General features: G+C 37.5%; 1 protein-coding gene across 1 annotated transcript in view; it reads right to left on the reverse strand.

The window, feature by feature from the left end:
- Positions 1 to 14,505, reverse strand: part of LOC113228281 (ankyrin-2-like) — a 69,871-nt gene extending 55,366 nt beyond the window's left edge. Inside the window, exons 1-5 of the mRNA XM_026461546.1 lie at positions 14,404 to 14,505; positions 8,290 to 8,469; positions 6,465 to 6,581; positions 5,135 to 5,290; positions 4,699 to 4,864 (exon numbers count right to left, since the gene is read on the reverse strand). Of these exons, the coding sequence (XP_026317331.1) occupies positions 4,699 to 4,864; positions 5,135 to 5,290; positions 6,465 to 6,542 (400 nt within the window). The 5' untranslated portion in view covers positions 6,543 to 6,581; positions 8,290 to 8,469; positions 14,404 to 14,505. The remainder of the gene's footprint in view (positions 1 to 4,698; positions 4,865 to 5,134; positions 5,291 to 6,464; positions 6,582 to 8,289; positions 8,470 to 14,403) is intronic.
- Between the last annotated feature and the right edge of the window lie 12 nt (positions 14,506 to 14,517).

Raw genomic sequence — 14,517 nt, forward strand, 5'->3', positions numbered from 1 at the left:
ACAAAATAGGTCATCTAGCATTGAAATCCGTAACATTCCAGTTCCTAAATCTGAAACAAAGGAAGACCTTTTAAACTTATTTCAAAAAATTATATTAGCTTTGAACGTTGATGCGGCTCCTTCAGATATTTGTGATATTTACAGGGTCAGCACTAAGGTGCCGACATACAAGCCTATTGTTTGCAACTTAAATAGTATACTTGTAAAGGAAAAGGTGTTAACGAGCATAAAGAACTTTAACAATGCTCACAGAGATAATAAATTCAGTACAGAACATATACATATCCAGGGGGCTTCTCAGCCTATTTTTATTTCTGAGAATTTAACACCAAAAATGAGAAGATTATTCTTTCTCGCGAGAAGTTTTGCAAACACAAATGGCTACTCTTTCTGCTGGACCTCCCGTGGAAGGATATATTTGAGAAAAAAAGAGGGTGAAAACACTGCTCGTGTAGACTCCGAAACGGATCTAGCAAAACTGGAGAAGAAGAAGTGACTAGTTTTCGTTAACCAGGACAATAAGAGACCTTTCCTTTTCGCATTCCTTTTAATTTTTTTAATTATTTTGTGCTATTTACTGTTTTTTAGTTTTTTTGGCCTTCTTGGATTCTTAATCATTTCTTTCTTAGCTATTTTTAAATATTTTATCAAATTGCACATAACATACTGTCAAATACACTATACACTAAAAAACTTGAAGTTACACAACCATCCACACACACTTTACAGTCTTACACACCCAAGCTCCAAACCACACATCTTAAACACAAATAATTGCCCACTACATGAAACACATTTCCATACTTGCAGTCCATCATATAAAATAACATATGCTCAAATTATAAAATGTAAAATAAAAACAACCACACCTAAAGATATACAATTTAACTGTTCAAATGATCCCCTAAATTGCTTCAAATATAATTCATCAAATTTATTATGAATATCGACCAATTAAATAATGACGTAGATGATTTACAACATTACGATTCTTTCTATTGTTCGCCAGATGAGTGTTTATCGTACATTGATCCTACCCGAAATAGTCTAAAAATTTTTCATGTGAATATTAGAAGCATAAACCGAAATTTTGATGAACTTACATTATTCTTAAACAGACTGGACTTAAATCCGGATATAATTATTTTAACCGAGTGTTGGCTCAGCAAAGTGGTTAATATTCCGGACCTCATTGGCTTCAACTCCCATCGTTCTACTACACAAAATCAAAATGATGGTGTAATCATATTTGTCAAAACGCAGATTACTTGTGACGTATTAGTGTCAAGCCTGTGTGATGCTAGCGGTCTTACGTTCACTTATAAAAATACCATTGCATTTGTGGCTGTATATCGTTCGCCTGCAAACAAAAATATTGACAATTTCTTGATCTCTTTAAATAATTTGATTACTTCTCTTGCAGCTTACGAAACAATTGCGGTTATTGGCGACATTAATATCAATATTTTATGTGATACAAACGATCCTAAATCGGAGTCCTATTTGAATCTCCTCGCATCTCATGGTCTGTTACCTGCGCACTCGTTTATTACTCATGATAAAAGTTGTCTAGATCATATCATGCTTCGGTCTAACAGAAAAGCTGTTACTTTAGTTTTTGACTCTGGTTTCACAGATCACGCTCCGATTCTCACATGCATTGATCAAAATAAGAATATTTCTCACTCTAGCATACATTCACGTATTAACTACCAAAACGTAGTAAATGAAATAGCGCAAACTGATTTCTCACCCATTCTCAGTTGTAAAAATGCAAACATTGCTGCCGAAATGTTAGTGTCAAATATATCGATGTGTATAGTACATAATACCAGTGTTGTCAGGGTCTCATGCAGGAAACGGATTATAAAACCCTGGATCACCCCGGGACTCCTAAGGTGTATCCGAAATCGAGACCGTTTGCATAAAATGGTAAAAAATAATAAAAATAATGTAATAATCAAAATTACATTCCTTAGGTATCGTAATTTTTGTAATAAGCTTTTAAAAAAATTAAAACGTATTTATGAGCAAAATGAACTACAAAAAGCTAAGCACAATCCGAAAGCCACTTGGAATGTCATTAAAAATATAAGTAACCTACGCACTAAATCCCTTCCGTCTAAAGAGCTGTTAAATCTAACAAGTGCACCTAAAACATCCTTAAATATGGTAAATAAATATTTTGGTAACATTGGCTACCACCTTGCATCCGGAGTCCGTCAGGCTCAACAGTTTTCGACAATTAGTTTCAACAAACCGTCTCTACCTGATAATATGAATTTGCTAGGTAACTCCATGGCACTCCTGGAGACAACTGAAAGTGAAGTAGACAATGTGATCGCTGGTCTTCGTGCTGACAGCGCCGTGGGATATGACGGAATTTCATCTACTGTTCTCAAATCCGCTCGAGGCCCTCTTACTCCTGTTATTACACATGTATGTAATCTTTGTCTTCGGTCAGGGGTCTTCCCAAACGTTTTTAAAAGAGCATTGGTACATCCTATACATAAAGGTGGAGATAAGCGGGATCTTAATAATTACAGACCCATTTCTGTCCTCACTTCCTTGTCGAAAATTTTAGAAAAGATTTTAAATGTGAGATTGACCGGCTTCCTAGATAGATATAATATTCTGTCTGAAAATCAGTATGGGTTCAGGAAAGGTTTGTCAACTGAAGATGGGGTTATTAAACTCACCGATTTCATTGTTAAAAATATAGATAAAAAATATAAAGTCATTGGAACATTCCTTGATCTATCGAAAGCATTTGATACCGTTTCTGTACCCATACTGACACACAAAATGGAGGCTATCGGTATAAGGGGAGTGGCTCTAAATATTTTTCACGATTACCTCATGGGACGTAGACAGTGTGTAAAGGTGGATGCTTTTGTTAGTGACGATGAATATGTAAGTTACGGCGTTCCTCAAGGAAGTGTGCTTGGGCCTACCCTGTTCTTGATATATATAAATAATCTCTGTCAAATGAAAATCCCAAACTGTAACATAATTACCTACGCTGATGACACAGTCCTGTTGACTCATGGGGTCACGTGGGAACATGCCCGTGAGCATACTGAGAATGCACTGCGTAAAACTGCTAACTGGCTTAGTGAAAACTTGCTTACTTTAAATGTCAATAAAACTAAATATATTACCTTTTCTGCATCTAAAATTACTCAACCTAAAATAGATACCTTCAATATTAAAATGCATAACTGCGATATCTTTGAAGACTCCTGTGCCTGCCTGAATTTGACTCGTACAGAAACTATTAAATATCTCGGCGTTCACCTCGATAGCACCTTAAGCTGGTCGACACATCTTGATACTATGACATCTCGTGTTCGTAAACTCATGCCTGTTTTTAGAAAATTAAGAGTTTCTGCCGATTGGAACACATTAAAGATGGTATACTTTGCCCTAGCGCAGTCTATTTTGACATATTGTATTCCGGCCTGGGGTGGTGCTTGTGCTTCCCACTTTCTAAAGCTGGAAAGAGCGCAGAGAACTGTCCTTAAATTAATAACCAAAAAATCGTTCCTATATCCAACTACTAAGCTGTACATGGACTGTGAAGTTCTCACAGTAAGACAACTTTATGTCCTTCAATTGATACTACGTAAACACTCTTCTCTCCCTTTAGATGTCAATATAATAAACAAACGCATGAAATATAGAGTATGTCAACCCATCCCTCATAAAACTTCTCTTGCGGCTAGACAGTACTATGTTCGCAGTTCCTCTGTATATAATAAAATAAACAAAATTCTGGATATCTACACCTTACCATTAAGAAAGCTTAAACCTACATTGAAGGACTGGTTACAGAAACTAAGTTTTGCTGCAACGGAGGACTTAATTACTAAACCATGGTAAAGCTTTTATATACATAGTTCATATATATACATAAACTGATTTTTATGGACTGAATACACACGTACACAAACACGCACACACACTAACACACACACTTACACACACACACACGCACACACACACACACACACACACACTCATACACAGACACTCACGTTCCTTCACACCACACATAGTTTATTATAATTTATTTGTCATACATTACCTGCACTCTCTTGTCGTGTTAAATGTCTTTGGCATTATAATGTCTGTAAGAAATCTGGAGGAAGACGTAGCGTCTGTCATACAGTTTTATTAAAAACTAGTACGGGCGCTATAGATCAACCATACTTAAAATGTTCCTTAAATAATGTCATGTAATTTTTAAGATACCATGTAATTGTATTGACTCAATAAAAAGATATTATTATTAAAAAAGATATTACATACGTCAAAAGTGGTTTTATCACATGAAAGTCATAAATTGCCTCCGTGGCTGAAGGGGAAATATTTGTATAGCCTACATGTATTTCTCTCGAGAGTTTGGGAGTAATTTGTGGTTGTTTATGTGTCCATGGCACCCGCCATACATGGTGCAAAGGCTCTAAGAGCATCTTCAAATTAGACGCTAACATAAACGCTGCAGTGGCTCTACTACAAGCGCACGCACACTACGTTTACAGTCACAATTATTTAGCGTTACAGACCTTCGGCTGTCGCGCTACATCAGCGTTTACGCAAGCACATAACTTGAATGCATTCTTGTAATACCACTTTAAACAACCAATTTATCACAAAGAGGTAATGAATTTGAATTTGGAAACAAAAATTTCTCACCCCACTTAGCAGCCACGTGCAATGGACAGATGTTGTGCTTTGCAGCGCAGTTGACGTCAGCTCCTTTGGCCAGAAGCAATCGCGCCACAGACTCATTGCCATAGTGAGCTGCGATGTGGAGGGGGGTGAATCCGGATTTTGATGTTACATCCGGGTTGTGCTCGTTCTGAAACCACATGAATAAATAGAATGCTACAAGATGTGACCCTAGGCTTCTTCTATCCATCTAAGGCCCTAACCAAATCCAAGTGGTTGATTCCCTGTAACCATGCAAAAGTTCTAGTGTACATCTGATTGAACTAATTTAATCTAAGTCTTTTGGTTGATATCCTTAAAATGTGTCCTGTATTGATAGTAAAATAAAAAGAAATCCTTAATATAAGACCAAGTAATTGATACGTGTTTGATGAAACAGTTGTTACTGCAAAATACAGACCTCAAGCAGCAAATTAGCGGCCTTAACATCGTCTTTCTTGGCCGCGATGTGCAGCGCAGGCAGACGGACTCTGCCGCGTGTATCGGCCTCCAATAAGACTGCTACCACTCGTTCGTGACCTTGCTGCATCGCCACAGCCAAGGGGGTAAACCCGTCCTGTTCAATGACAGAGAATTAATGATAGTTCTTCGTAGACTCGTTCCTCGGAGGCCAGCGTAGACGTTTATTTTTGAGCTTGACTTCAACATTGTTTTTCACAGTTATTTAAAACGGAATATTGCAGAAGCTCTAAGTTGGAACAAGTAAAAAAACTTCTTTACAATGAGGACTTCACATGGAAAATTTTTGTGAAATCTGCTGCAGACAACAAGCGGGTTGTTTTCGACACCCTTACATATAGAAAGGGGCCCAGTTTAGATCAATCTTTTTTCCTTCCGGACTGTTGGTTTCACTATTTGTTCCACTAGTGGGTCCAGAAGGATTTTGATAGTACTCAGTCTCTGCTACATAACATGAGTGGAACTATTAAGATTTGTGAATACTTTTGTCTCCACTCCTGTTCTAAAGATACTAGCTGTATATTTTTGATTATAATCAGCAGAGTAGCCGAGAACCGCCAGAGGTTCAAATATGCAAACCTCAGCAAATGCTACTGCTTTTTGCATTTTACGGGGAAAACCTTGGGCCCCTGACGGTCACAGACGGATCTCCATAAGGAGATTTCAGTTCGACTAGTCCATATCCACGACAAGCCCATATTGACCGGAGGCGTGGAAGCTACTTCCGCCAAATAATAAGCATGGTTTCCAAAGGGAAAACATTTCGTGTCTATTAGGTACGATGCTTCATGGTGTGACTCTTGATGAAATTGTCAACCGTAACTAGATGAGTTAAGGTAGATAATTTATAAATGCATGTAACTTGCACGCCTAACCTCCAACTTCTTTCTCCAATTTCTTTCTATTGGTGGTTGGACAACATCATGGCAATCATGAGTTTAGGGGCTGCCGTCCTAAAAAACGATGTGGTACGGTAGTCGAGCCATTTCCCAAATTCTTTAACAAGGAGTGCCGCTTTCTACCGTCACTTCGTTTTCTAACGATTTTGCCTTGGAAGATAAGCTGGAGTAATTTGTACTTATTGTTCCTCATGACGTGGCCGAAGTACAACATCTTCCTGCATTTAATGGTGTTCAGAAGCTCTACTTTTTCTTCAGTTTATTGAGTACTTCTACATTTGTTACCCGAACGTGACATGAGATTCTCAAAATACGTCCTCACATCAAAAACGTGCATGAGTGATTAAAAAAAATTTCGCCTAATTATCTCACCTCCGTAGCAAGACTCTGATTGCCCCCATTAGCAAGAAGGAACTTGACAACGCCGTCATGATTTTCCTGAGCAGCCATATACAGTGGGGTAAATCCATTCTGGGATTGGATGTTCACCTGGAACAAGTAACATACGAATATTATGCACTCTTTTCTCTTGGAAGTAAAACAATTTTTTCCGGATCAAGAATCGCGTATTATTGATGCAAAAATCTAACAAAAACGACTAAAATTTCATTCGATCTTATCGAACCAGTTTCGGTTGCCTAAACATGGCACTGGTTCGAGTCCAAGTCAGATCGACGGATTTTTTTTATCGATGTTCGTCGCCTTTTTGCCGCTGGTAGTTGAGAGGATGCATGTGACATTTTTTTATAAAAATTGGTATACTGCTGTGATCAGTAACAAAAGGCCGATCTGTCAGTTCTTATTTTTTCCTTTGTATATAAGGTATGAAGTTACCGCAAGAAAAAAGTAGATATATTTTTTTATTTCTTTAAACTTTATTTTCTCGGTTTTGAGTTTTTGTCACAAGTTTCAGCTAACGGCGGCAACATTGAGAGTCGGGAGAATCATTCTTTCGAATAGAAAATTATCCAACCTCGTCTAATTTGACACGACTTCTACTAGTTTAAAGCTTGTCATTGTTTACTTTGTACTCGTAAATGATATCCACTCAGCTTCGACAGTTTGTGAGCACAGTTTATAAATGTTGATAAATGATTTGAAAGATGAGAAGTTTTGGTTTCGTTAATGCGTTTCCGGTTTATCAGCGAAAACAATTGGTTTATCTTTCGCCTAACTCATTATTCACTATTAAATAATGTTTTATAGTTTGGAAAGTACTACGTGGTTATAAAAGGAGTATAAACTCGTCATAGAATAGAGGATGTTTATTTGACAGAATACAGTAAGAATATTATAGATCTTACCTAAAATAGGGTACATTGTATAATCAACAAAAACAGGTGCGCAAATGTTGATGGAATTACATTTTGATCTCTGCAGTTATTTGCGTATCAAATTATTTTTTAACCCTCGACACAAAAAGGGGAGTTATAATTTTGAAGCCTTTGTCACTCTGTATCTGATCAAAGTAGTTTTTTTTTTACTTGAATACTAATCGGGATTGTTTTTAGAGCGCTAAAAGATTGACTGCAAGTTTGCAGTAAAGTCGTAATCACCTTCATGCAGCCCAGACCTCGACCGAATGACTTCACGCATTAACTGCATGCACTCTATCTCGGATGTACGAAGTCGGTTTAAATTGTATGCAATTAAAACGTGAAATCGTTATCCGAGACCTCGACGCATGAAGTTGGTAACGACTTCACGAATTAATAGTCGAAACCCACTTCATGCAACCGAGATTGGTAGCATGCAATTAATGCAGTCAACTTCATGCAGTCGTGATCTCGGCTGCATGAAGCTGATAACGGCTTCACACATTAACTGCAAACATGCAGTTAATCTGTTAGCAGCCTTAGGCTATATTTGATGAACATATTTTTCCTGTTAGTGTAAGGATCTGTCATAAAATGAAATCGAATTGAAATTTGATATACCATGGAAATCCGATGACATTACAATAATATAGTAAACTTGATTTGATGCTGCTACCAGGACAGACTATAGACTATTCAAGTTCTCAACTATTTACAGCAGAATAGTCGTATTTGGGATCAGTGAACTGATCTCGACGAGTAGGTGGTTTATAGATGGTGGCAGTTGGCTTACTTGAACGTCACACCTTAAACCGGCTAAATACATGCCACCACATGAATTTGAGCCTATCGATTGAGAAGATTGGATATTTGATTCTTACCTGAGCCCCATTCTGCACAAGAAGTCTAACAACGGCCTCCTGCCCCGCGAGTGAGGCGATGTGTAACGCGGTGTTGCCTTTCTTCGTTGCCGCGTCGATGGAGGCACCACGGTCAAGAAGCTCGCGGACGACTTCCACGTGGCCATCTTTCGACGCCAAGTGGATTGCGTTGAGGCCGTTCTGAGGAAGATGGTGCTTGGTTAAAATGTTTATTATTGGTAGATGATTTTGATAAACTCGAAAATACATTTTCGGAAATGAAACAAATTTTTCGACACTTCATTGTGTACATTTTATTTTCCAACATACAACGTTTCGGACCCTTCGCTGGTCCCATGGTCACGGCTGATTGTCGTAACAAAAGCTTAGCAAATGTCCGCAATATATAATACACAAAATTCAAAAAGGATTTTTTTACCTCTAAGAATATAAAAAGAGTAAGTAGTAGTTGAGTTCGGATTTTGCTAGGATCTTGTAATATCGTACCCTTGGTGTAATAAGGAACATGTGTATCATAAAGATAGCACAAACTACAGGAAACAAATTTATTGCTTCAACCCGTGAACATTCCGCCGTCACATGGTAAAGACCATGTGCACGGGTATACGGTATACGTACTTTACTAGATTTTTTTTCTCTTTATTTTAAATGTTTTTTTTTTTAATTTCTTTTACAAATATTTAGAAATATTAAAAACTAAACTTTCAAAATACATAGTATAGTCATAAATAACAATCAAAAAATTACAAATTACATGGTTTAGTGCTATCTACCACTACTACTACTGACTGACCCTGGCACAAAGGTGCCCAACACGCTTGCCGCATTTCCTCGCTGTATGGCAATGGACAATCTTTATGCCAAGAATAACCCGGCGCAGGAGTCATTCTTACAAAGTTTTTCACATCGCTACCCCAACAATCCGCCGCCGCGCCGTCTCAATAGCAAGCAGATCGAAAATGTAGCGGTTTTCCAAATCTCGATATCCGTGTCGTTTCTTGCGAGTAGCGGACTCAGCCGCTGCACCAGCTGAAGTCACCGTGCCATGATTTAAATACACAAGAAACATTTTCGGGTTAGTGCCCTCTGCTTAACTTCCATGGCAATTTTATTATTTAAGTGTTCCAATATAGAATTGTGAAATATTATTTAATACAATAGGTCTTTTTTTTAACCTAATGTTTCCCACTGCTAGGCAAAAGTCTCCCCTAAAATCCTCCACTGCTCTCCGTCTTTGGCGTGTTCCCACCAGTCCTTCTCAAACCCATCAAGATCGTCCCGCCGACGCCTTCTCGGCCGTCCCGAGTATTATTATTTAATATTTCAGGATATTAAATATTTTATGTCAATTGCCACAGAAAAATTACTCAGTGAACTCTAAACCGAGAATGACTGACAAGATGTTGCAGGTGATCAAATAACTTGTTTCATTGTACATGTTCTTAGCTTATCAAACAATGACTACAGCAATCATTTTAAATAATGAATTTATCACATTGTGATCGATTACGCATCTTGATTAAACTCAGCGTGTTCTTATAAACTTCTCAAAATCGATTAGTAATAAACGCTCTTATATATAGCTGTCAGCAATAAAGATATGCTATAAAAGTCTGTAACCCGAATGTGGGTTATATTAGTTGGGGTGTGAATTATTATATTATTCGAGAATTAAACTTCCTATGCTTACACGTGTTTGGTATGTTTTACATGACTTGGATGTGGTTAAGCGTAATGTAAAAATTATCACGAGAACCTCAGGGATAATGAGAACGTTGAGAGAGAGCGCCGGGCGTTGGTTGTTAGAAGCAATATGTTGGCAGGCAGATGTGCACGGGGATTACCTGCTAAAGTGATACTTTTCAAAGCATTCTGCCAAACCTTTTATACATGTAATCTGTGGGTCGAGGGCTTGCAGAAGAATAATTAACGCCCTGCACATTCAGTGCAATGACGCGTTTAGAGTGTTGCTGGGGTTGCCACTGTATTGTAGCGCATCTGTGTGAGCTTCAGTGAACATGCCTTCACTGAAGCTCACACGGATGGTTTTCATGCTATTCTTAGAAAGAGAACTACGTCCTTGCTAAGCCGTACCCGTGGCAACTCAAATGACATTCTTCGCGTTGTGGCTGGTAGGGTTGACTGCCCAATCATACTTCATTGCATGACTGAGACTGCATTCGCGCCTAATTTGAGGATTGTATTTTTCTTTTGGTTCTTTCATTTTGGTAGATCCTGATGGGACTCCATGACTGTATAATTGTGCAAATTTTATAAATTTATGGACTCTATTTGACTGAAATAAATGAGTGTTAGATTTGTTTTATTCCATTTGTAAAATCCGACATCTTCAAGGGCACTTTCACTGGGCATTTTCGCGAACAAACTCAATCGTAGTCGTTATAATAATTATTATTTATAACAATAATAATGATCATAATGATAATAAGGAAAAGTCGTAACGTGGTTACGAAGTCTGTAACCTCGTGTAACTGATAATAATGTAGTGAAAAATTACGAGTCTTAAAATCTACAAAGAACATGGAATTGAAAATAAAATAATTGTACTATATAAATAACTTCCCTTGAAAATTGTCATAACTGACAATGACAAACATTTTCCTGTTTTATAACTGACCACTTAAAGTATCAATTGCAAGATTCGATTTTCAAGATTTCCGTTTTTAATGGACACTGTTAAAGCGCTTTCTCGAGCCAATAACCTTGAGCATGCGGCCCCTTTTTACCGCACCACACCTCTACAATACTTCGTAAAACCATAGTTGAATAAGACTAAGTAAGGTAACTCCATACAAACGTAGCAGCGTGGCTTGTTTGTGTGCACGTCCGCCACGCGCTAATTCCGAACGCACACATTCGCATAATCTCGCGGTGCGTGCTGTCTCAAGTGCCATTCATATAAAATTGAAGCGTTCGTTCGGTATTTAAAAATGTTTTTCAATGCCATTCACGCTTTTATTGTTGTTTGAACGAAAGTGCCTCAAATTCAGAATTGTTCAGCATTTTCAAAGTCAAAGAAACATTATCCTATAGGTAAAATAAATTACACTTGAAAACGTAATTTTTTAACCTTCTGCTCGTTCATTATGCTGATTTCCCGGAAAAGAACGAGCAAGAAACGCTAGGGATTGTTGTTATCAAATAAACTTAAATGCTATGGAATCAAAACAATACACAAACAAATACACTTTGAATCAAATTTGTGTGGAATGTCGTCTTTCCATACATCTTTATCTAACACGTAGTCTTCAATTTTGTAATATGACTTTTCAAGTAAAATATTGAATATATATATATATATATACTACTTAATATATAATATTTAGGAAATGACAATTTTAATATATGCTTCGGAATATTATTGTAAAAACGTACACAGTTCTCCATAACAGAATCACCTTTACTGAACGAATCGTGGTACCATGAGTTTGGACTTGGATCTAAGGTTACTATTATGGATATCTTCTTTCTTAATGAAATGATGTATATTTTTACATTTAAGTAATTTCTATTTATAATCTACTCCATAACCAAGATGCCAATCCACGATCCTGCGTATCTACTGCATTTAACAAAGGTTATTTCGATATAGCACGAGAGTACTGTGATGAACGCCTTATTTTTTTCAAATTATGTTTACATCCTGTAGGTATAAATAAAATATAATAACAATCCTACGCTCCGTGAGAGGTGTAGGCATTTCCGCGCCGAACCGGCGGGAGTTGCCCTACTTGCGTCTAGCCAGTGACGTCAGCATTGTATAATAAAATACCGATATTCGAAATTTCAGACATGGCATCGTAAGGCCGAAAATAAGGTGTTATTAAAATACTAAAACAACTAAGGTAGCGACTATGAAACAATGCAAATTTACCGTCTATGTATGACCGGCCATCATCAACACATTACTGTCTCCCTACTGACTTCAAATTCACAAACGAAAATCAAGAAACAGTGCAACTTGTAAAACCATCTATAGAAGTTCAAATAGAAGCTCTTCAACCATCGAAACTGCAGAATGTCAATGTGAAGCATCAACTGCTAATGACGATGATCAATGAAAAGATTGCTTCATATATAACAGAAACTTCGTCTGCTGTCTGTAACATTTGTAAAGCCTTCGGAAATGAACATCTGAATAACGTTGATCGCAGACATAGAAATGAAGACATGTACCAGTATGGGCTATCTCAAATACTTACGATACTAAAGAAATATCCTTAATATCGGAAAGGCCCTTAAATTCGGAGCACAAGAATGCAGTGTTACACCAGACACTGGTGGTAATTGCCGGTGTGGTCACAACAGACAGAAAGCTACCATTAGTACAGTGTCCGGGAAGTACGTTACGGTTATCTCGTAGAATAATGTCTCTATAAAATTTATGACCTATCATATCTCCATGGTATAATACTAAACCTAAAAACCTCAAACATTAACCTATAACTGTATTTCGTGACTTAAGTTCGCGTGTGTCCAACACACATCCGTTTTACCCTAAGCTTTACTATTGTGCGAAAATAACCTTTGCTACAATCGTTATAAAAACTGTATTAGTTGAAGAATTTCGCGGGGTTCAAAATTTGCTGGACGGTTGAAGTTCAATTAAAAATACTCTTTATAACGTAACGTAAAAGGTGTTTTTTCTTTGTAAGGCTTTAGGGGTTGAAAACAAGTTTATTAAAACAAAGCTGCATGTAAAATTCGCTTTTATGTCAAAAGTTATAAGCATTTATCATACGTTGGATATTGTCAATTTATTTTTGCAAATTACTTTTGTATTTTTATTGTTTCGTAGTTGGGTTTTGTGTAATTATTTCGTTGAAGACGAATGTAATGAAAATAAACAGCCCCATATCTTTCTACATGAATTTTGATTATAGAGACCCTCCCTACCGACCCTTAGGATATACGAGAAAGGCTATAACCTGTGCACGCACAGGACCCTTAAGAGTTCAGATTCTGACCCCAGATTAGCCAGTGTACAGGCTTGTCCAAGCCCTCTGTTACTTGACTTCATTCGGTTCTTCGAGAGGCTAGTGCCTCAGGTGCACGTACAGTACCCTCCCTATTTTCCAGACAGGTACCGGAGCTGTTGGCACGCTCACTTTGCGCATACCACAACTAGCGGTTGCCACCGTTGCAAACAACAGTTAAGTGTTGTCGTCTCCTTTAACAGGGCCCTGACCCTTTGCCCAGCGCGTTTACACTGCTATGACTCCCAAAGCGACCTAATTTAAACAAATTATTTCTACCTAATCTTGTATTTATATTGTTATTATTAAGTGGTATTTAAATTTTATAGTTATAGTAAGGGTTTTAGTTCACAAGTCGTGAGCTCAAACGTGAGAGGTGAATAAAGATTGTATCTATGTATTATTATAATAATATATTTAAAAAGCTAAAAACTCACTTGCATAACTTATTTATTTCATAGGTACTTACTTATAAAAGGTTTTTACTTAATTGTTATGTAATGTTGCCGCTTAATTCTTATTTGATCAACGTAATAATGAAAGATAGGAAAAGGGTATAGGAGAAGAGAAAGAGAAAAAAGGAAGGGGTAAAGAAAAGAGGGGAGGAAGACAGAAAAGAGGAGATAGTTATTAAAATAAAGATCTAAACACTCAGAAAAATTATTTCGATCCGGCCGGATTCGAAGCGACATCTTCTAGAATACGGTGCAGACGCTATACCAACTAAGTAACGGAACGAACCAGCGGACCTCACGAGTTTTTCTATTTGTTTGTTGTCGTGTTTTTGTATTTGGTTTTTTCAACGACTTTTTAGCCGTAACGCCGTCTATGAGAAATCTTAAGTATTTCATCACCCAGTTAGATACCTTTACAGCTACCAGCGCTGGCTAGGGATGTCGCTATTCATTGTGCCGTGTCAGACGCTATACCAGCTAAGCTTAGTCTGGCACGGTATGCTAGAAAATGTCGGTTCGAATCCGGCCGGATCGAAGGAATCTTTTCTGAGTGTTCGATCTTTGTATAATAATTATAACAAACTAATGGGGTAATTTCACATAAAGAAATATTGAATATCAATTCAATAAAAATTTAAAAAGAGGAGATGTTAGATACTCACAGCATTGCTGACGTTGATGTCGACGCCCTGCTCGAGCAAGCTAATGATCTTGTCGATCTGGCCAGCTCGCGCCGCGCGCAGGAACGCCGTGCTGGCGTCCGCCTGTGAACAAAA

This window comes from Hyposmocoma kahamanoa, unplaced genomic scaffold (genome assembly GCF_003589595.1).
Source record: "Hyposmocoma kahamanoa isolate Upper Pololo Valley unplaced genomic scaffold, ASM358959v1 224, whole genome shotgun sequence".
In the NCBI taxonomy this organism is placed as follows: domain Eukaryota; kingdom Metazoa; phylum Arthropoda; class Insecta; order Lepidoptera; family Cosmopterigidae; genus Hyposmocoma; species Hyposmocoma kahamanoa.